The 22500-nt window shown below is 47.3% G+C and overlaps 2 protein-coding genes across 4 annotated transcripts in view; one reads left to right on the top strand and one right to left on the bottom strand.

Moving 5' to 3' along the window:
• LOC307239479 (transcription factor IIIB 90 kDa subunit-like) overlaps positions 1 to 22500 on the top strand; it is a gene marked incomplete at its 5' end in the record, with an annotated part of 92429 nt that overhangs the window by 19538 nt on the left and 50391 nt on the right. Inside the window, 6 exons of one of the 2 annotated variants that reach the window (XM_080012866.1) lie at positions 1443 to 1474; positions 5057 to 5129; positions 15590 to 15739; positions 18723 to 18816; positions 20558 to 20684; positions 20891 to 20930. In XM_080012866.1, the coding sequence (XP_079868992.1) occupies positions 1443 to 1474; positions 5057 to 5129; positions 15590 to 15739; positions 18723 to 18816; positions 20558 to 20684; positions 20891 to 20930 (516 nt within the window). Of the gene's footprint in view, positions 1 to 1442; positions 1475 to 5056; positions 5130 to 10267; positions 10581 to 15589; positions 15740 to 18722; positions 18817 to 20557; positions 20685 to 20890; positions 20931 to 22500 lie in introns of those variants that run through there. The other variant, XM_080012865.1, reaches the window with a different exon arrangement.
• LOC307239480 (BTB/POZ domain-containing protein 6-B-like) lies at positions 6120 to 10404 on the bottom strand. 2 transcript variants are annotated; one of them, XM_080012868.1, is made up of 5 exons: positions 10245 to 10380; positions 9779 to 10061; positions 9280 to 9370; positions 8674 to 8792; positions 6120 to 7765 (listed from the first exon to the last, which is right to left on the bottom strand). In XM_080012868.1, the coding sequence occupies exons 1-5, from the start codon at positions 10267 to 10269 to the stop codon at positions 6733 to 6735; spliced, it is 1551 nt and encodes a 516-aa protein (XP_079868994.1). In that variant the 5' UTR covers positions 10270 to 10380; the 3' UTR covers positions 6120 to 6732. The 2 variants fall into 2 exon arrangements, with proteins under 2 accessions (XP_079868994.1, XP_079868993.1); XM_080012867.1 differs by having other exon boundaries at positions 9779 to 10404.

The raw sequence follows: 22500 nt of genomic DNA, 5'->3' as shown, positions 1-22500 counted from the left end.
GCAGCAGACAGACAGCAGGCAGACAGAGGGTAGAGCAGCAGACAGACAGCAGGCAGACAGAGGGTAGAGCAGCTGTGTCAGGGACGGACGAAGCGACAGACAGGATAGAGCAACAGACAGGGTAGAACGACAGACACACAGACGACGGCCATTACTGTAATTAAGTGTGTTTTTCTATGTTTTTTTTTATATATATATATATATATATATATATATATAAAATATTTGGAGTATTCCTAGTGTGATATCCATCAAACACCAGGTCTACACAGTATTCTGTCTCAACCACACTTCAAAATAAACCAGCGCTCCGGGTTCACGTGACGCTTCACTGATGCATTGTGGGAAGGTAGTGAAGCGCAGTGCCGACAACGAGTACTCAGTGAGTACTGTATAAGTAAAGTTCAGCAGCGTACCACGCTCAGTCTCCTTTTTTAAGACAAACAAATGAAATGAATGAAGCAAACAAACCATCGCGGCTGACGGAGCTGATCAGTGGGTTGTTGTCAGTGATGGGTGGAGTTGTGTCACCTCCAGACGCCGCTCGTGGGATTATCTTTCAATTTCATCTGCGGCGCCGATAATTCCATCGTGACGCCTTTTCCAGAGGCTCGCTAATCCACTTTGGCAGCTCGGAGACAGGGGCACCTGTCGCCACGGCGACGAGGTGTGTGTGTGTGTGTGTGTGTGTGTGTGGGGACACCTTGAGAAACTCTTCAGTCCTTTTGTGTCCTTCTTCTCGTCAAGTTTGAAGTATTAACCGCTTCCTGTGACGTCATGGCAACGTATAAACACCTTGCTCTCCATGTGAGCGTCGTCGCCGTTCAGCCTGGGTTCTCAGGAATCAGAGTGTCAGTTGTGGGAACAGATGAGAGCAAAGCAAATGCTCTGGTCCAAACGGTCGCCATGCCAACGCTGGCAGTGTTTGCCCAGTGCCCACTGGGAAGTCTGGGACTCTTGTTTACTTTCCCGTCCTCGTCGTTGGGGGGAAGCGGGGGAGCGAGGCGTCTCGTTCTCAGGTGAGGTGAAGCGGCGGAGCAGCCGCCCGGTTCCCCGTTGGACCAATTAATTTGGAGGAGGCTGCAAAGCATAAAATCAAGACTCGTTAGTTAATCAGTGAACAACAAACAGAAAATAATAAATACTCCCTCTGTAAGAGAACTACTTGCTGCCTTTGGAGGTACTTTTACTACTTCAGTGCTCTTGGTCTTCATGGCAACAATGACCTCTGTCTTGACTTGCAGTGGCTTCCTGTTTGAGCACTCCGCAGGGTGCCAGACTGTCGGGAGTGTCAGTGTGGGAGAAAAGCGTTTCAGGACTTTTCCTTTTCAAAGGTTTTGTTGATCATTCAGAGGGTGGGGAGGTGCTGTGGGGGGCGGCTTCGCTGTGTGTTTTCCGTTCAGGTGAAAGAAACTCCGGTGACTCCTTAACCCGTGCTGCAGACATGCTGCTGGACCTCAGCGACATCCTGCAGGTACGTCCCCAAACACAAGCAACCACCCCCCCCCCCCCCCACCCTGTCTCACATCCACACACCCCACAGACGTGTTGTGCTGCAGGCCCAGGGTGGATGTTTCCATGCCTTCATGTGACTGGCCCTTTAAATACCTTGTAAACGTGAGTGTTGAACCGTAGTGACCGTGTGGAGGCCTGCAGCGTGGGAAGCATCATGGCTGTGCAGAAGCACTGCGCACCTAAAGGTATCATCTGGAAATGTCCGTTTTACACTTTTCTGTAAATTGATGAGGATCATTTTTAAATACGTCAAGGTATTTTTTTATTTTTTATTTTTTGCATTTTATTTGTCTTACTTTTTAAGTGCAGCTCCGCTTTGAGCAATAAAAGTAGCTTCTTGAATTTGTGAGCCCCCTGAAGGCCCCTGAAGGCCCCCCCCCCCACAGGAAGCAGTTAAATCTCTCGGCCATTTCCCTGACGACTGCATCCAACGTGTTGTCAACGCTGCGTTTGTCCCGTGCTCATTTAAGAATGTGTGGATTTATGTCGTTGTGTGTGAGCGCGTGTGCGGTATGAACATGTGTGCATTTCAATTCGCGCCCACCCAACCCCACCCCCACCCCACCCGAGCTCACCCAACCCATCAATTCCCATTTGTCTGCTGCATTGCGCTTGACGTCCCGGGTGAGTCGGGGTGTGTAGGAGTACTGGTGGGGGTACATTTCTCACAGTCACAGCTGGTGGGAGGTGGAGGGGGTGGGGGTGGAGGACTGTTATATTTATGCTGCCAGCTGTCCCAATGGAACACTCCCCCACCCACCCCACCCCACCCCACTCCACCCCCAGAGAGCCTGGCATTTAGAGGAAGGGAGTGGTTTCGGTGGTGGAGGTGGTGGAGGTGGTTTCAGTGGGTGGTGGAGGTGGAGGGAGGCTGTGTTATTAATGAGCGTGTTCCAAGGGGAAGGAGAGTTTAGTGTCTTGGCAGCTTCACCGTCATGACTCCCAAATCAACACTAAACTCACATTGTTAGGATGAGTTTGTTTTTTGCCGGTTGGAAAACAATGTCCTCAGATGACCTGACGTCCACAGCTGCAAAGGATGCCGAATTTTGCAGTTCTCTCAGCCAGTCGTTCTGAATGTGGGCTACGGGGACCCAGGGAAGAACCCCTGGGGGTAATTTTCTGGGACCCCTGGAGCCTCTCGAAGGACCAAAGTCATCGTTTGTACGACATGAGGGAACGGTCACTGAGGGAACATAATAAACATTCATGAGTCAGTGAAGCCACTGACAAAGCCTTCGTCTTTGACCAGTCCACTCTGTTTACAAATGTGCCCCAACTGTCCTACAGCTCAGGACCAAAGTACTGTCCTACAGCTCAGGACCAAAGTACTGTCCTACAGCTCAGGACCAAAGTACTGTCCTACAGCTCAAAGTACTGTCCTACAGCTCAGGACCAAAGTACTCTCCTACAGCTCAGGACCAAAGTACTGTCCTACAGCTCAGGACCAAAGTACTGTCCTCCAGCTCAGGACCAAAGTACTGTTCTACACCTTAAGAACAGTATACTACGTGGATTAAATTGGATTAAATGATGGATGCCAATCAGTTCCTATTCCTGTCTCCACCTGTTGGGCATCAGGTTACCACACACTGGTGCAGATCCAGTTGATCACAGTCGCCCCTGGGAGACAGCACCGTAACTGCAATTGGAAAAGAGCCGCGTTGGTTTTGATTTCATAGGTTTCACCAGCGGTGAAAGTACTCACATCCTGTACTTCAATAGACATAAATAACCCTTACTAAGCATCTGATCACCCTTCTATTAAATGTTCCCATAATAATCTCATACTCAAGTTAAAGTAATGGTGTTAAATTGAATTGCGTATCAATTGTGTTTTTACAGGTTAAATGTTTTATCATCTGTTGGTTAAGATGTTCCAGGTTGAGTTACTCTCATGGTTTTATCTCATTAACAGCCTCAAATGTAGAAGTTCAACCTTTTTGAAAATTGATTGTAATGTTGATGTGAAAATAATAAATATATCAATAGTTTGGAGTCAAAGCCCCCTAAAATGGAGCCACTCGTACCTCAAATTTGTCATAGACTACACTTCATAAGTAGAAGTACTCTTACTTTCCTGGGTTTCTCCTGAAACCTCCTCCGTCTGTACTTGGAAGCTGGCTGATGAAATGATAAACTTCAGTTTCCATACTTTAGAGCCACAGTATCTTCCTGCTAGCATGACTGAATTATTGAATTGGATGCCATCAGTGGTGTGTGTGTGTGTGTGTGTGTGTGTGTGTGTGTTTGTGTAATATGGCAAAATAAAACCCATTATCATTGCGGCCGTATTCCCCAGATGGTCCTTGCAGCTTAACGCCAGCACTGTGCTCCTCCACTTTCCACCAAACCCAGATTTCTGCCCTGGCATTTGAATTCCTAAGTGGAGCACATTTCCCAGAATAGCTCAGTGCACGGCTACAGCCCGGCGCAGCTCCGGACGGGCCCAGGGAGCGAGGGTCCGTCTGTCAGGACAGTCCAACCCCCCCAACCCCCCCCCCCCCCCCCTTCCCTCTCCCCTGTCTCCCCCCCTGAGCTCATCCCCGGATCCAAATCAAGCCCAACTCAGGAGTGCAGGCATTATTGTAGTTTTTGACATGGTAGGATGTTGTCTCCAGTGCCCACTGGAGGTGTTGGGGTGTGGTCCGACGTGGTGCTGAGGCCACCGCCACCAGGGAATCAAGGACCATGCTCAATGTAAAGTAGGGCGCTGGCTGAGCGACTAACCCAAATACAGATTATTTTCAACGTCCTTGATCCGTGAATTATGCCCTGTTTTTATTTATGCCGTTCAACCTTATTAAACACGGTTATTTTTGGGGGTGTGATTATAGCACGATATGTAATGGAACATATTTCACAACTCTTAAAAGGAGCTATATTTTTGATCGTGGAACGGCGCGCTCTGATTGGAAGTCCTCAGAATGTTCGAAGTCAGCCGGGTCAGCGTTGTCTATTTGGACGATGCCAGTTTTAGGCGTCGCCACTCGCTCCGTAGGGGGAAATAACGGCTCGACTCAGAATTTTCCGTTTTGCTCCCACGCAGACTAAAACCAGCGGCAAATCCAAACCAGTGTCCCTGGACGGGAGCTAAAGCACTGTTACATCAGAGCCTGGGAGAGCTGGTGCCTCTGGGCCAAGCTCTGTTCGCTTGGATGGGGGCGGCTTTTAACTAGGCGATAAAGTGTTGATTATTTATTGATAATCGAGTCCAGCAGTCCAAAATAAAACACACCCTGCCGTCTCCACAAGCAGCATCTGAGCTTAACTTTTTAATCGCCCACGTAGGAATGTTTCCACCAGCGCTGAGTGGGTTATGTAAGAGCCGTGTTTACCTGGACGCCGAGCCACGGCACCTTTCGCTCTGCGCCGCCTCCTCTCCATCTCCCTCACGTCAGCGTCCAAGAACAGAAAACAAACGCACACCCTTTCTCTCTGCCAACCACAGCGCGATCCTCCTGCTCTCAGCGGGTGCTGCCCTCAGATTAGACTTTTTATATAGGCTGATGTCTCAATCCTGGTTGTGTTTCTCCCGCAGGTGAACGTTTACATTCTGGGAAGAACCTTCCTGGTCCTGTCCAGAGAACTGTGCATCAACGCCCCAGCGTTAGGTACGGACTCTTTCCTCGTCCTTGGACCATTTCCTCACGCTGACACCGCTTCCTCCACCCTCATCCTTTAAGCTCCACAACATCAGCTCTTACTGATTTAAGCGCTGAGACTGCCCGATGCCCGACAGACACTTTTTGCACAAAGTGCAGCTCAGTCACTTCCACACAGGTGAACAATATGAAACTGTCAACGTTTTGAGAAAGAAATTGCTTTGCCTACATCCAAACACCTTGTAGGCATGTGCTGCATCTGAACAATGGGACAAATTAATAACAGAAGTCTGCACTCTCTTAACCCTTTTTGGCAAATCTTAAACGTCCTTGTGGTTTAGTACTGCCAGAATGTCTGCCTTTGTCTGCCCTTGGAATTTACGTTTAGACGCCATGATCTGAGGTTTTCTCTTTTAGGTGCTGGTTTTACATTTATGGGCATCCTTTTAGAATATAGAGGCACCCCAGTTGGATCTCCCCATATTGAGTGAATTATGGGTATTTTCCTGTATTTTGATGACTATAAATGGACACTTCTATACTATACTTATATACTATATTCTATACTTCCTGTATTGTTATTCTGAAAAAATAGATCTGCGTGAAACGTGACTTCTGTGGGTGCTGAATGAGTTTAAAAGCGGGAACTACAGTGGGCAGTCTTCATTTTAGGTTTCTAAAACCTCCTAGTATAAGTGCCATGATCCATTTAACAGATGTCATCAGGTTCACTGTGCTAATGTTCCGATGGCACTCTGCAAAAAAAGTTCCTCGCCGCAGTTTTTTTCTCAGCCTTATTCAAGGTGAATCTAGTCGTACTCTTTTGTTTGTATTGAGTAAATGAGACGTGGTTCTTGGCTGCAGGTTTGTTTTTACGGTCTCTCCTATGTTGTGGTCACAGTGGGGTGCAGTACCCCGTAGTGTACATAGAGGGCGCTGGTGCTCCTCATAAAGACTCGTAATAATGAGTAATCGACACCTCTGGCTTTCAGTCACATTATAACCTTTATGTTTGTCAGGTTCATAAGCATTTTTGTACAGAACAGATCAGAGTTTTGACGGCATCAAGCTGTCAATGGTTAAACAGTATTTTACAAAAGATGCCACGTTGCTGAGGCCGTCCTCAAGTGCAAAACCTCCTTTGTTTTGTCTTATTTTACAAGGTACTATTTCTTTTGCATTGTTAATTATAACACGATACATAAATGTTGCTCCAAGTGTACTATTGCTGCTCTGACTACAGTGACAACATGGCACGGGCTGCAGTTTGCACAATTCAGAGCCGTCCCTGCTCGTTCCACTTGGCTGTGTTGCATAACCGCAGAGCTTTGCGCTTACATTGTGTCTACAGCAGCACAGCCCGTCACACAGGCGTCAGAGCAAATAACATTAAGTGTAACCAAAGATTTAAATTAAAAATAACATTAAAATAAATAGAATAAAATGGCTCCTTCACTGTTTTCTTTAAATCGTCTCTTGATTCTGTAAAGAACCAACCAGGCCATTAAGTGAGACATTACTCAAGTGTCTTTTGATGCTACATTGGTTTGAAGACGAGCGAAGCACCGATGGAGCTCAGTCCTCGGCAGAAGCGTTCCAGAACTTGCGCGCCTCACGCGTAGAACACCAGCTCCGGGATCTGCCCCCCCTGTACTCCCGTCCCGTTCGTACTGTCCGAGGAACACTGGAACTGAAACGTCACCCTCCCGCACTGGACCTCTGTCATGCCCTCCTGCCCGAAATAGCTGAGCTCATTGCCGTCCAGAACCGCGCTGACGGTGTAGAATGCGTCCTGCTCCACCTGCACCGGGTGCTCAAACCACACCGGGAAGGTGCTGCTCGAGCCGTCGGACACGAACTTGGTCAGGTTCTGTGCCAGCGTCAGCCCCTGGCGCTTGAGTTCGATTTTGACGCTGTACTCTGCCTTGCCGCCGCTGGACCCGTACAGGCCCAGCCCGGCGATGAAGATCCTCTTGTCCACGGCGAACTGGATGCTGTCGCAGCGCCCGCGGTAGCGCCACTGGTTGCTCCGGTACGCCGAGGACTGGAAGCGGTGGCACCTCTGGGGCGCCAGGCCCTTCCGGGGGGACAGCGGGAAGTCCAGTTTGGGCTTGGTGGCCGCCGTGTACCACAGGAAGACGCTGTGCGTCTCCTCCAGAGTCAGGATGTCGGACTGCGCCGCCCCGTCCGCAAACTCCTCCAGAGTCATGGAGGGGATGCGCAGCAGGTACAGGGCCCTCCCCAGGACGTCCCTCTTATTGCGGGTGGTGGGCCCCAGACCCTGCCTCTTGCACTCGGCCACGGCCCAGTTCATGACGGACTCGAACACCACGACCTCCTTGGTGTTGAGGCTCTCCCGCTGCAGGATGATCTCCAGCGTCTGCAGGTCGATCTCGCAGAAGCCCTCTGAGCGCAGCGCCAGCTCGGCCTGGGCGTCGATCACCTCCCAGCAGCGCTGGGTCAGTTCGGGCTCCTCGAACAGCCGGCTCTGGGAGAGCAGCACGCAGGCGTTCTTGGCCTCCAGGCTAGTTTCCAGGAAGTTGACGCAGGCCTTGGCCAACGCCGGTACGATGTACTTCTTGGCAGCGTACAAGGTGGCCAGCACCGTGTCCGCCTCCAGGTCGATCTCATCACTGTACATGTACCTGAGAGGAGGAGGAGGAGGAGGAGGAGGATCAGTTTGGTGATCATTATTTGCCTTAACTGTCTATTGCGTTACTGTAACACAATTAGATATTCAGAACTTATTGTACTTTCATGGCTGAGTGCTTCAACCGGCTTGGTCATCTTAGAAATACTGGTGCTTATAAAATTGAGCTGATTGTTTATCACCAGCTCTAGTTCAGACAGATGTGAGTCTCTGCAGACCTAGTGGAGAAACATCTGTTTTATAACCATTTTGTTTTGGTGCCAGCACGTCCTGCTCCACCAGGGACAGTGTGACCAAGAGCTCTGTTGTGCTAAGGAAACCAAGGAGACTCTCAGAATCCCGTGCAGGTTTCCGACCGCATTTTGAAGTGAACAGATATCAGATTGCACGTCTCTTGTCCTGTGTTCTCAGTTAATTCATCAAATCTTTCCTTCTCAAGAACGCTGATTAAATTGCGTCATGACAGAGGATCAAAAACGCCAAATGCCACAGAAATTGTGATTGCTTCTTCTGTTTGTCAAAGCGGCTGGAGGGATGATGGATGATGACTCGACTCATCCTCCCCAACTGTAACAAAGCGGCAGTGTATGGCGCTAGCCTGAGCAACCCCATTGAACAGGCGCGCTATTTATATCTGCGAGTCTGCATATATTCATCCCCCTCCAAGAAATCGACTTCTTTGGAGGCGGGTGTCCCAAAAAAAACCTGTTTCTGATACAACAAAGAGGGGAGAAACCCGGCAATTACAGAGCCGTGTGCTGCTGCCTTGGCCCTGTGCCACTGCCAGCGTTTTGGGCATTCAACTCTGTTTAGCCTCGGATGAGTAATAACGGGCTTTGAAGTGACGCCGCCCGCCTGTCCTCCCTCTCCTCCCTTGCCGGGCGAGCGACCAGGGCGGCTTACTTGAGCAGAATCAGGAAAGCGGCAGGTTCCACATCTGGGATGTGGATCTCAGCTTCCACCTCGGCCAGATCCCCATAAAACATGGCACAGAAGACGGAGCTTCCCACAGCCAGCACGTACTGGAGGGAGGGAGAGAGAGACAGAGACAGAGAGAGAGATTGTTTAAGTACAACAGTGGATGGACTAGTCCACGGGAAGACGCTGTAGTTCTCCTTACATGTCAATAAATATATTTTAATTATCTTGACCGATTTATAGTTTTCAGCGCATTCCTAACTTTTGTTTTTCACTTGTTTTCAGTCTGGAATCATTTCCACTAATTTGTTTTCGTCCTGCGTCGGCAGTGGAAACATGTTTCCCACGTTAATAAAAACAGGGGGAGATGCACGTCATTAGTATAGTTTAGATTTTTGCCGATGACAACAACAACAAGGAAATCACTTAATTGACTTGCCACCGGACGCATTTTGTGTTAGAAAAACAGGAAGGGTTGTGCAAAACAGACAGAAGTGGCAGACTGTCCCTCTGTGAGCCTACAATCAGCCTTTACACGCTTTATATGGATTTTATTTTTATTTTTTTAAGTTAAAAGGGTTTAGTTCTTACCTTGTGCGCTGGAACTCTCTGACATTCCCTCAAAGGTCCAACCATGAAGTGGACGTCGGCCATCAGCTCATTATTGTACATCAAGGCATTTCTAAAAGAAAAAAGGTTTCTACATGACCTCTGTGTGCATTTCATAATAATAATAATAATAATAATAATAATAATAATAATCTCAACAACATCTCAGCGGCTTTTTAAAAGGTTTCAATCCGGGTTCAGAAAGTATGATTCCGCCCCAGGATTTATATTCCAGATTTGGAGTCCAACTGAGGAACGGAGTCAGCTGGACCAGGGCATGGCTGCAGAGAAAACATGGAAACTGGATTCTTTTTATTTTGAATTGTTTTTTTTTTAACTTTCTGGAACCCGGACTCCTCCACCCTCTGGATCCACCAGGGCCTGGCATGTTGCATGGAGCTTGTTATGCAACCGGTGCACCGTGATGGGATGCATATCGGGCTTTTAAGGGGCTGCTGATGGAGGTTGTGGCGGCACCCACCTCTCCCTCAGCGTGGGGTGGCTGCACTGCCAGCTGGGCGGCTCGATGTTGTTGTTGCTGATGTTCTGCTGGGTGGTGGGGCTGGCCGCGGCGCTCGGACACCGCGACCCCGGCGCCTCCGCCCCGCTCTTGTCGGTCACCGTGGTGGCGGAGGACAGGGTGGTGTCGGCGGAGGCGGGGTACAGCTCCGCAGCCATCTTCCTCTGCGTCAAGGACAGGGCGAGGATGTCATAACACAGGCGGCCCGGCGCCCTGCCGACCCTCCTGGACCTCTTCAGCGTTTCTGGAAGCAAGAGGAGACACGTCAGAGCCCGCAGCACGGGGCCGTGGAGCGGCAGCCGGGAGCCCGCCGCGGGCATGGACCCACACCGCGGGCCGTGGGAGGAGCGGAGCCCGCGATGGTGCGTTCCGGAAAAAAAACAACTAAAACCCAGACGTAGAGACGCGAGACGTGGGAGCTACTGACCCCGGATCAGTTTCAGCAACAACATGAAAATGTCCGTCCGTGCGGCCGCGGCTGCGCGGCTCAAGTCGAGCGCGTCCCTCCGTCCCCCCGCTAGAGGCTCATCCTGGACGGGAGCGAGGCGGACGGGCTCCACGGAGCGTCTTCTCCCCGGTTCTCCCGTCCCCGCCCCCCCCAGCGCCTTTCCCGCGGACACGGATCGTCCCTCCCTTTCGCCTCGTTCTCCACAGCGCGGTAATCCGGGCTGGGCTGCTCCCCGTCGGCCCGGACCCGGTGGCGGTGGCGGTGCGGCGGGGCTCCTGGCTCCTGGGTGCGGGTTGTGCGTGGGTCGCGTCCCGGGTGAGTGTGGCTCCTCCGCCTCCTCCGCCGCCTTTTCACTTTTCACTTTTCTTTTTTTTTTATCTCCACGGTCTTTGCGTTGGGCCGAGGCCGCGCCCACTCCTCGCCGCCGACCAATCGGCGCTTAGCACGGGCGTGACGTCGGCGGCGCGTCCCCGAGGCCGCGCGGTCCGTGCGTCAGACCCAGAACACGCGCGTCACCCCTGAAGCGCGTTACGCTATAATAACAATACTAACAGCGACGGAACCACGTGTAGTAACACAACCACTACACACAACATATCAGACATGGACATTGAATCTGAAAACACTCATAACCTCGCAAATGATGATTATTTTCTCGTAAATGTACTCAAAGTATTAAAATAAAAGTACTTGTTCTATCCGGTGCCCTGATATAACAGAGCCTACAATACAGAATAAAGTAAAAACAAAGCAAAAGTACATTACTTTATTTTAAATATAGTTAAATGTTATTGTACATCTACACTGTATATGTGTTGAGCTCGCTCTTACTTATTCACATTTTATTTTATATTCACGTATTTTGTAAAGCGGTCTACATATTCTTACTGTCTGTACTTCCGGCAGCGTAAAGCTGCTGGAATCCCTCCCGGAGGATTACTAAAGGTTTTAAAATAATCGTATTTTATCCTAAAGTGCCTACGGTACCTTTTTATTGCAGAGGGAAAATGTACTGAAGATGAAAAGTTTCTGGTGTTGAATCTTCAATTCTTAAATGAAGCCCACAGTTCAACCTATATATAGTTATTATATCATATAACAATCCTGATATAATAATAATGTAATCAATTCCAGCAATATATCAAATATTTGATGGAGAAAAAATGGTAAATTATGAATAAAAACTACTGTGAAACTTGATGCTCCCTTGATGCAAGGGCACACACACACATACACACACATACAGACACACACATACAGACACACATATACACACACACACACACACACATACACACACATACAGACACACACATACAGACACACATATACACACACACACACACACACACCTACAGACACACATACAGACACACATATACACACACACACACATACACACACATACAGACACACACATACAGACACACATATACACACACACACACACACACACACATACAGACACACATATACACACACACACACACACACACATACACACACATACAGACACACACATACAGACAGACACATACACACACACACACACACACACATTCTGGCTGTGAGTCGGTCACCTCTTAAGGCAGCGTGGAGATTTAATCTCCATTTAGAAATGTGGAAACACAGCATTATAGATTGGATTGATGGATGATCGAGCTGCGGCCTTTTTGTAGAGATTTCTTTTACTTCTTTTCTGTTGTTTTTTGTTTTTTGTTTTTTTTGTCCATATTTTGACCGAGGTGAAATTAGTTTTTCATGAAGTGGATCTTGTTTTAAATTAGATTTTCCGTCCTCTATCATTTAAGAAACCACTACAAATCCCTTTGGCCTCCGACCAAAGTTTTAAAGTTATTCTTTTTCTTCAGACCTATAAAAACAGAGGTGCCGTCCTGACGTCTCGTTCCCTCCAGGACTGGAGCTTGTTTCTTTCCCGTGACAGGTTGCTTTATCGCTTTTATTCCTATATATTTTTTATTATTACGTAGCCTCCGTTTAACCTCCTCCTGCTCTCACCGAGTTTTGAAAATCACTTTATTTATTTTTTTCCTTTTTTTGCGCTCGGTGCTTAGTGGTTTTCTGGACATTATTCCAGACGGAGCGGCGGTGGTGGCTGGCCTTGCAGACGTATCATTACAGGGCTCGGATCCTATTTCCACAGAAGGATCTTTGAGAACACCGAGATATTCCACGGCGGAGTCATAACCTGGGTGTGAGGGTTCGATTCCCTGTCGGGTCGGAGCAATGGCTCCGCATGGATGTTTTCGGCGGCTGAGAGGAGGAGAGGCCTGGAGGGAACTGGCCCCCTGCCAGCGCCTCCATGGGAAAAGCATCTGGAGGGTTATTTTTTGCTTCTTCTTTTCATTTTCCTTTCCACATAATCACATCATTTTTCCTCAGACTTGACGATAGTATCAAAGCAGAGACGTTTTGCAGAAATGTCTGGGCGGTAGAAAGAAAGAAGCTGAAATCGGCCTGTTGGTGACTGAGGGTTCATGGATGAGGCTGGCATAATTTTATGTTTTTCTTATCGTCAAAAAATAGCCTTGGAACGGACCACAATGCATTTCTCCCGCTAACACTGCAGTCCAGACAACGCTTTTATTTTGGAAGTCGGAGAGCTGAACTTTTATCTGACAAACTGTTTCAGGATCAGTGAAACAGTAAATTCACTCTTTCTTTCACTCTCTCTCTCTCTCTCTCTCTCTCTCGTTGCGTGTTTTTATTAAAATGCCGTTTCCATCATTTCTGACTGTTCGTTCACAGCCTTGGTGAGAAACGTACCACTCTGCTGCAGGTTCGAGGGGGCGAACCGGGATCACGTCTAAGGAACAAATCTCCTTTGTTTTACATTTTAAATCGCAGTCATACTTGGGTTAAAACCACGTTTCGTGATTTATTTATCTTAATTTATTTTCCCCAGTACATCCAGAACGTAGCGTTGCTACAGCAGGTTCCCCGTTGGAAGCAACTTCCGGTTTCTAGTCTCTTACAATAGCGTGGATGGAGCCAAAGACTCATTTTATTGGTATAATATCTAAAAAGCGTGTGATTATAAGGTTAGTGTCTCATATTTATTTATTTATTTTATTATTTACAGATGATGAACAATTTTCTGGCTTTTGTGTTCTTTTTGTGACTCACTACGATGGCTGGGTTTTTCATGGTCATTTATTTTTTTTAAAAACAAAAATCTGACCCGCCGCGTACTTTAGGGTCATTTGGCGGTTTTTGAGATTTTTATTTTATTTTTTGCATCATTTGAAAGTGGAGAGTCAGACCTTCTAAACAAGGTGTCACTTGTGCAAATCAAGCAAATATTTTTTTAAGGCTATGACTTGTTAATGACAAGGGTGTGGCAAACTGTGTTCCTAAGATCCCAGAATGCAAGTAGTTTGGAGGACCAACAAAGCCTCATGGCTACTTAACATACTGCTGAATGGGCCAATCACAAACAGCTCAACAACACACAACTAATTAAAAAAAAAAAAAGCTTTTATCCAACAATAAGAATAGACATGTTTTATAAAAGTGGAATTATTTTGGAGTTTAAAAGTACGGACAACACAACAAAATGTAAAGCCCATCAATAATATGAGTGTCAGAAAATCTGAAATCTGAAAATCTGTTCATCACGTCATCATCTTCTTCCGTTGTAACAACAAAGGACGTATCGTCGGCCTCCTCCGGTGGTTCTTGAAAATATTCTGTTTCATCGTCACATTAAGTTTGAAATCCACTGTTTGAAATGTTCTCCAAGTCCGGAGTAATATCACGTTCAGCGTCGCTGTCGTTCTCCGCGTCGCTGTGGGAGAACTGACCACCGTGGTGGAAAATGAAGTCCAGTACGCGCTGCTTACACTGACTTGGATCTATCGCACTGGTCAGATTAAGGTCTGAAATATGAATCAGAGCTTCCTCCACCCGCTTCACCTAATCCATAACGATACGGAGAAGAACGATTTCACAGACAAGACAGCCCCGTGCTGCGCTCTAACCGTCTGTTTACGGAAGTGACGTAGATGCGCGACGCGAAGGGTTTTTCTTCTTCGCCGCTTCACAACAGTGGCTCCGTGTGTGTAAGAGTAGTACCATTTAAAGGTGGAACTCTATCTAAGGGGTTTCACATTGTGAGTTCACATCACATGGAATATGGAGGAGTGATCTTCACCTGGACGCTCGCTTTAAAGGAAACCATCGATCTGCGTTGTTCAGCGCTGTTCAGCTCTGTTCAGCGTCCCGGTAAGTGAACTGTGTTTCCTCGTGTTGTCTAATGGGAATATTTAACTACACGGTTTAACATTTATCTACTATTTATATATCAAACTCGGTTTTGAAAATACGCTGAGAGATAAAAAAAAAAAAAAAACACAAAAGAATACGAATCTGGAAAAATCTAATTTTCCTTCAAGAAAGGGTTTTTCAAATTATTTTGCTGCTCCTGGCCATTTTACAAATGCGCGAGATGGCCAGTTTTGCTGTGGTGGGACATAAATGTCTTTGTGATTTCATCCAACGACTGAATCAATTTGGGTTCCTGATTGAGCGCTAAATAGCATACGTGAGTGCGGGACAGTAGTGACAGGAGGAGAAATGTGTTGAAGGTGTTGGTCTGTGTTGACCAAACAAAATATACAAATACTGCTGGCTTCATCCATGAGCCGCTCCTCCAGAGGCTCCAGCTCTGCTCTGTGGAGGTTTATGACAGCGTCTGTTGAGCTGCTCTGCATCGTCAAATTCCATTTTTCCACCAGCACCGCCGCTGCATTCTGGGAAGGAACGTTCTCATGCGGCAGCGGCTGTTTAAAGATGGCCGCTGTCTGTTTATGCTGGTGACGGTGTTGTGTCTGACCAATCGGCTGATTGCTGATCGTTACATTCCACGGTCACATTTTTCCATTCAAATCTGAGCGGAATTTAAAAGGGATACTCGGGTTCTGCATGCTAACTGTGTTAGCTCAACGCAAGGCTGCAGATGGGATCAGCTAGCCTAGCTCCTGGGAAATAAGGGAAATAGACCTTCCAGCGTCTCAGAATATACGTCTTTCTCCTTTATGACAATTTAAAATACAAACAAGATCTTGGTTTTAAATGCAGCTCCATCCAGAACTACTATAAATTATGACTAATATAAAAATCAAATTCACGCCTTTAAACCAATGTTGGAATGTTGGAAATACCAGATTTATTTTATTTACTTCATTGTCAGTAAATGGCACTTCTTTTAGGGTTGGTGTGTATTATTCCACTTTTAGAAGCTTATTTTAGAATTCTTATTTACAATTGTTATTCATTTGAGTTATTATTTCGCTCCCTCGCAGACCCGTGCCTGTACATCCCACGCTTCGCTCAGCTGCTGGAGTTCGGGGAGAAGAACCACGACGTTTCCATGACGGCGCTGCGGCTGGTGCAGAGGATGAAGAGGGACTGGATGCACACGGGACGAAGGCCGTCGGGGCTCTGCGGGGCAGGTAACCGTGGCGACGGGAAACAGGAAGTGGCGCCTCGCCTTCCTTCCTGGATCAGGAAAAGGTCACTGAATCCAATCTGCTGCTGTTTCCAGAGTAAAGCTCTACACCGCTGTTTTCTCAATATTAAAGATACCGGAACTCCTCATTTAACAACCTACCTGTTTAACAACCGTTCAGACTTATGACCAGCTCTCTGATCTCATCACCCATCACCCTTACACAATATATACTATACAACTATATATACTATATACATTATATACACTAAATATACACTATATATACTATACAACTATATATACTATATACATTATATACACTAAATATACACTATATATACCAGCCTCGCCCCCTTACTGTGAAATAACACGGGTCCTCGCTTATCAACCAATTGGCTTAACAACCTGGTGCTAGGAACAAAACTCTGTGGTTAAGTGAGGAGTGCCTGAAGTATAAATATTATAAATACACTTATTTAAATACATATTTGACTTTGAAACTGGCTCCAATACTTATTTTTTGTAATCAACTTAGCATGAGTTGAAATTAATAACACTGCTACAAAATAAAAGCTTTAAACACACCTCACTTTAAACAAAATAATAATAATGATAATAATAATACTAATAATAATAATTTGCAGTTTGGTTAATACCATAAAAACTTCTTAAACAAAGGGCAACTCGGATGTGTTGCGGTCGTTTTCACTTTGTCACTTTTTGAGCGTCCCGGTCCACGGCGAGCCGCGAGGGTCCGAAAACCACGGCGACGGGTGAAGCCGCCCCCGAACCGGCTCCCGTGGAGGTCGCGTAGGGGTCGTCTCGGACGCTCGGGTTCGTTTGGGGGAAAAAAACAAATGCTGAGTCAGCTCCCTGCGCTGGCTGTGAAGAGACCCTGAACCACCTCCACCTGCTCCCAAATCCATCTACCTGCACACGCTAAGCACACGGCTTCCATGTTCACTCTCTCTCTCTCTCTCTCTCTCTCTCTCCCTCTTTCTCTCTCTGCTGCAGCAGTTGAATAATTGATCGCTCGTCATGAATCATTGAGGGAGAAAACGCTGCTGAGACGGAAAAGACGTTGTTTGTTTCTTTGAGAGAACGATGCTGGAAAAAACCTGCTTCAGACATTTTAGGTTTGGGAAGTGGTGGAACGTTCTTTATTACTGTATAAAAGTAAATTTTAGTACAAGTTTCTCTACCTTTTTGAAGTCTATTCCGTTTCGGAGACTTTCGACTTTTACCCACTTAATTTCACAGCAAATATCTATTTTTACTTTAGTACATTTAAAATATCTATAGTATATATAATATATATGCTATATTATATACTATAGTGTATATATAATATATATAATATTATATATATTATTTATACAGTATATATATAGTATAAATATTATAGTATATATACTCAAATAGTATACATATATTATATATACTATTATATATATTATATATACTATAATATACCTGATAGTATATATATTACATATACTATAATATATAATATCGTTTTTATAATGTGTATATAATAGTATATATATATTATATATATTATAATATAGATTGCTAAATCAAGCCAATAACGGGACTGGATACAGTGTCTCAAACTGCTGATTTAGGATATATACGGGGGCAGGCGAAAGAAGAAGAAGGGTGTGTGTGTGTGTGTGTGTGTGTGTGTGTGTGTGTGTGTGTGTGTGTGTGTGTGTGTGTGTGTGTGTGTGTGTGTGTGTGTGTGTGATCAATTTTGAAATTATGCCAATGTGGTTCTTTTGCCCGGGCCCTTTAGTCTCAGGGTCTTTGTTCTTCTTCCGCCACTGGATTTTGGGGGATTTTGTGAAAAAATACAAACAAGCTGTTTGCGTCAAATCCCAGCAAATAAAGCACCGAGGGTTGTGTGCTTGGTTTTAATCGGAGGAGTTCACTTTGAACCTGGAAGCCGCCGTGCACGGCCTTCCCGGGCATGCACGTACCTGGGGGTGTGCACGTACCTCGGGGTGTGCACGTACCTGGGGGCGTACACGTGGTTTGGGAGAAGATCATCCATGTTGGATGAGGCTGAACGGCGTCACGTAACGGGGCTTCCCGTGGCGTAACTCCACTGTTCCCCTGTTTGAACAGGTGTCACTACACCTGCTGGGGGCCACACCCACCTGCACCTCCCAGAGGACGTATCTTTGGATAAATGATTCTGTTTTGGGATTTGATTTGAATATTTGTGAAACACAGATGACTCTCTCTCTGCAGGTCCTTAAAAGGTCAAATCTCATAATTAACAGTCTAATAATATACAAATAATATACTGCCAACAATTATGCCTATAAAAATCATTATATACTCATTACAGAATCGGAATCAGTCTATTTTAGAAAATACATTTTCACATAAAAGGAATTTGTTGTGGTAAAGATTGGATGGGAAAAAAAAGATTTGTATAAAAAATTGCAATCCGAGAAAAATGAAACTGAAGTCCAAATATACAGAATATACGACAAATAGTGATACAAGGCACAGGATAAATTAGGTTAAAAGGCATTTTGGCTTGAGCACATAACCATACTAACCGAGCTGGTTAGTATGGTCAACCTTGTCATGTCAATAATTGCAAATAACAATTAAATTCTGCAGGTCCTTAAATCGTCTTAAAATTCAGTTCCTTACAATAAGAATCAACAGAGATTTCATTTCAACAAACATTTTGTCTGGTTGTAGATACGTCTGTGTCCATGTTTTTATCTTTGTCTAAATGAGTCAAAGGTTTTTCTGCATCAGAGTCAACATTTTGCTTTTAAATTTGCCTTCAGTATAAAATGTTTTCCTCGATACCTGCTGATACCCTGACGCGTGGGTGGATGAATCGCCTGGCTGTGTGTTGGGGTTCGGGTGGTGTTTTGGAGTCAGTCTGCCGTAGTGCTGCTGGGGGATTGGAACCCTCTGTGTGGTTGTGGTTCAGCCTTGTCTTGGTCCTGTTTCCTCAGCGCTGCTCGTCTCCGCTCGCATGCACGACTTCCGACGAACCATCAAGGAGATCGTCGCCGTGGTGAAGGTGTGCGAGAGCACACTCAGGAAGAGGTGGGTGGAGCTGGAGGTGGAGCTCTTATTTCTAATAACCATTGAAGGAGGATTCTTCTTGAGTCGTTTCTTCTCTTTGTCCTAGAATCCTGGTTTTCAGCTGCTTAGTGATTGTGTCTGACTGATCATGTGACTTTTCATTGTTCTGGACCTAGTTTCATGCTTCCGTCTCCATCTGCATTGCTTTCTTTTCCTTCTCCACTTTTTCCAGTCAATGACTTAGTGTTAAAGGGTTTTATCATTTTTATTGACTTAGTTTCATTTTTAGCTACACCATGTAGACCCAACACAAGACCCGACAATAATAGTTGCCCCAGGGAAAAATATTTGGATTCATTGTCAAACATCTCATACCAAGGAAAATTTGTTAAAATGGTGAAACGGTGAAAGTATCGAAGTAAGGATTATTATTATTATTATTAGGGGTTCATCGTGTTGGGATGGAACCCTTTTTTTATTGTTCGGATTATTATTATAATTATTCTCCTGGCACTTTTTGGGTTAAAGTGTCTTGAACAGGACAACTGCTGCAGCTAGGGACACGGTTAAGGTGTCGTTAGAACCGGGAGGTCACAGATATCACGTGGTTAAAGTTTCATCTAAAACCATCCACATACAGAGCAGGAGTCAGTGGAAAACGGACAAAATTTGACCGGAAGTAGCCGAACGGTCGTGCATCACCGACAAGCCTCTTTTCCATAACACCCAGTTGGGTGGTGTAACGAGATGAGTTGGTGGATATATATTTGCAGCTTGTGACTACGAGCTCTCTGTGTGTGTGTGTGTGTGTGTGTGTGTGTGTGTGTGTGTGTGTGTGTGTGTGTGTGTGTGTGTGTGTGTGTGTGTGTGTGTGTGTGTGTGTGTGTGTGTGTGTGTGTGTGTGTGTGTGTGTGTGTGTGTGTGTGTGTGGGTCATACCTGCTTGACGTTGGTGGGGTGTTGGTTTCATATTTTATTGTTTTTTCCTTTTGTAAATATAAAGGCATTGTGTTCCCTCTAACCTGCTGCCGTGCCCCTCCTTATTTTGCGGCATTCGGGTAGGAGTGGAAAACTGTCCAAAACATATTCCGTGTTCGTGACCTCACACACAGAGTTTGCTTGCCGAGCAAGGTCTGAATCGTGTCCGTTTTATTTTAGTCCCAAAAGTTAAAAGTGGATGAAATGTCTGTGAGGCACATGCAGTGTTGAATCTGTTTGTTGGGAACTTCCACGCGGAGTGATTTCCTTCCGCAGAGGCACCGTGAGGCGGCACTTGTTGGACTACAGGTTAAAATGACGAATAAAAAATGACATCAATGAAGTCATAACAAGTGTATCCTTGTAGTAGGAGTTCTTCGTGTCACCAGGACTCTGAAAAGTCGAGTCAACGCCTCAGTATCTGAGTCGATGCTGCGTTCCATCAGTTCGTGCTGTCGCTCACAGCATGGGAAATTTCTAATTGGTGTCTATAATAGACCCTGTTTATTGCTGCCTTCAGCTTTATTATTATTATTATTATTATATAAAATCATGAAGACCTTTTGGTATTTTTGAACCGATATCTGAAACGTTCACTTGAAACTGTCCAAGGCCTGGCAATCCCTCCTGTGATACTTACTAACCCACTGTGGGGGTCCGGCACCTCGGCTGGAGACCCCTACCCCAGGCTACCACCATCCTGGTTGTTTCTATGTGTGAATGAACTTGAAAATATATATCATAAGAAAAATAAATAAAGTCCATTTTGTGTGGTGTTGGCTCAGACTGACGGAGTTTGAGGACACGCCCACCAGTCAGCTGACCATCGAGCAGTTCATGAGGGTGGACCTGACGGGGGAGTGCGACCCCCCGTCCTTCACCGCAGGACTGCAGAAGAAGAAGCTGCACCAGGTGGGTCCTGGATTTAAATAAAGAATAAAGAACAAACTTGAAAGTAAGAAGAACTGGAGCCTCAGAGCCTGAAGCTTCATGGAGAAGTCACCTGGAACCACTGTTTAGTTACCGTCAAGTATGACACAACAATGAAACGTAATATAACGATGAAGTCTGACATGACACTGAAATGTGAGAAGCTTATTGTCCTTCTCCTCCTGCAGCTTGAGCTGGAGCTGCAGAAGAAGATGGACGACGTGGAAGGTGAGACCAGATCAAAGAGTCTCCTCTTTCACCGCCATAGTTTCTGGGTTTTTGTGGTTTTTTTGTTTTTTTTTCGTCGTCTTTCACTGGATGGTGAACTGCAGCAGCTGATGCTTCTAGACACAACTAGAAACCCGTAGACGCGACTAGAACCCCGCAGACGCGACTAGAACCCCGCAGACGCGACTAGAACCCCGCAGACTCGACTAGAACCCCGCAGACGCGTCTAGAACCCCGCAGACGCGTCTAGAACCCCGCAGAGGCGACTAGAACCCCGCAGACGCCTCTAGAACCCCGCAGACGCCTCTAGAACCCCGCAGACGCGTCTAGAACCCCGCAGAGGCGACTAGAACCCCGCAGAGGCGACTAGAACCCCGCAGACGCGACTAGAACCCCGCAGACGCGTCTAGAACCCCGCAGACGCGACGAGAACCCCGCAGACGCGACGAGAACCCCGCAGACGCGACGAGAACCCCGCAGACGCGACGAGAACCCCGCAGACGCGACGAGAACCCCGCAGACGCGACGAGAACCCCGCAGACGCGACGAGAACCCCGCAGACGCGACGAGAACCCCGCAGACGCGACGAGAACCCCGCAGACGCGACTAGAACCCCGCAGAGGCGTCTAGAACCCCGCAGAGGCGACTAGAACCCCGCAGAGGCGACTAGAACCCCGCAGAGGCGACTAGAACCCCGCAGAGGCGACTAGAACCCCGCAGACGCGTCTAGAACCCCGCAGACGCGTCAACCCCGCAGAGGCGTCTAGAACCCCGCAGACGCGTCTAGAACCCCGCAGACGCGTCTAGAACCCCGCAGAGGCGACTAGAACCCCGCAGACGCGACTAGAACCCCGCAGACGCGACTAGAACCCCGCAGACGCGTCTAGAACCCCGCAGAGGCGACTAGAACCCCGCAGACGCGACTAGAACCCCGCAGACGCGACTAGAACCCCGCAGACGCGACGAGAACCCCGCAGACGCGACGAGAACCCCGCAGACGCGACGAGAACCCCGCAGACGCGACGAGAACCCCGCAGACGCGACGAGAACCCCGCAGAGGCGACTAGAACCCCGCTGACGCGTCTAGAACCCCGCAGAGGCGACTAGAACCCCGCAGACGCCTCTAGAACCCCGCAGACGCGACTAGAACCCCGCAGACGCCTCTAGAACCCCGCTGACGCGTCTAGAACCCCGCAGAGGCGACTAGAACCCCGCAGACGCCTCTAGAACCCCGCAGACGCGACTAGAACCCCGCAGACGCGTCTAGAACCCCGCAGACGCCTCTAGAACCCCGCAGACGCGACTAGAACCCCGCAGACGCGACTAGAACCCCGCAGACGCGTCTAGAACCCCGCAGAGGCGACTAGAACCCCGCAGACGCCTCTAGAACCCCGCAGACGCGACTAGAACCCCGCAGACGCCACTCGAACCCCGCAGGCGCCTCTAGAACCCCGCAGACGCGACTAGAACCCCGCAGACGCGACTAGAACCCCGCAGACGCCTCTAGAACCCCGCAGACGCGACTAGAACCCCGCAGACGCGACTAGAACCCCGCAGACGCCTCTAGAAC

Source organism: Zeus faber (genome assembly GCF_960531495.2).
Source record: "Zeus faber genome assembly, chromosome: 13".
NCBI classification, from domain to species: Eukaryota; Metazoa; Chordata; class Actinopteri; order Zeiformes; family Zeidae; genus Zeus; species Zeus faber.
This window is presented reverse-complemented; position numbering and strand designations above follow the sequence as displayed.

Excerpts from the sequence above, each read along its gene's own strand:
- LOC307239480 (XM_080012867.1), bottom strand. The coding sequence starts at position 10,137 with ATGCCCGCGGCGGGCTCCCGGCTGCCGCTCCACGGCCCCGTGCTGCGG. Across the intron at positions 8,793-9,279 it reads AGAGAGTTCCAGCGCACAAG|TACGTGCTGGCTGTGGGAAG; the intron begins GTAAGAACTAAA and ends CCCTCCCTCCAG. Across the intron at positions 7,766-8,673 it reads GCTTTCCTGATTCTGCTCAA|GTACATGTACAGTGATGAGA; the intron begins GTAAGCCGCCCT and ends TCCTCCTCTCAG.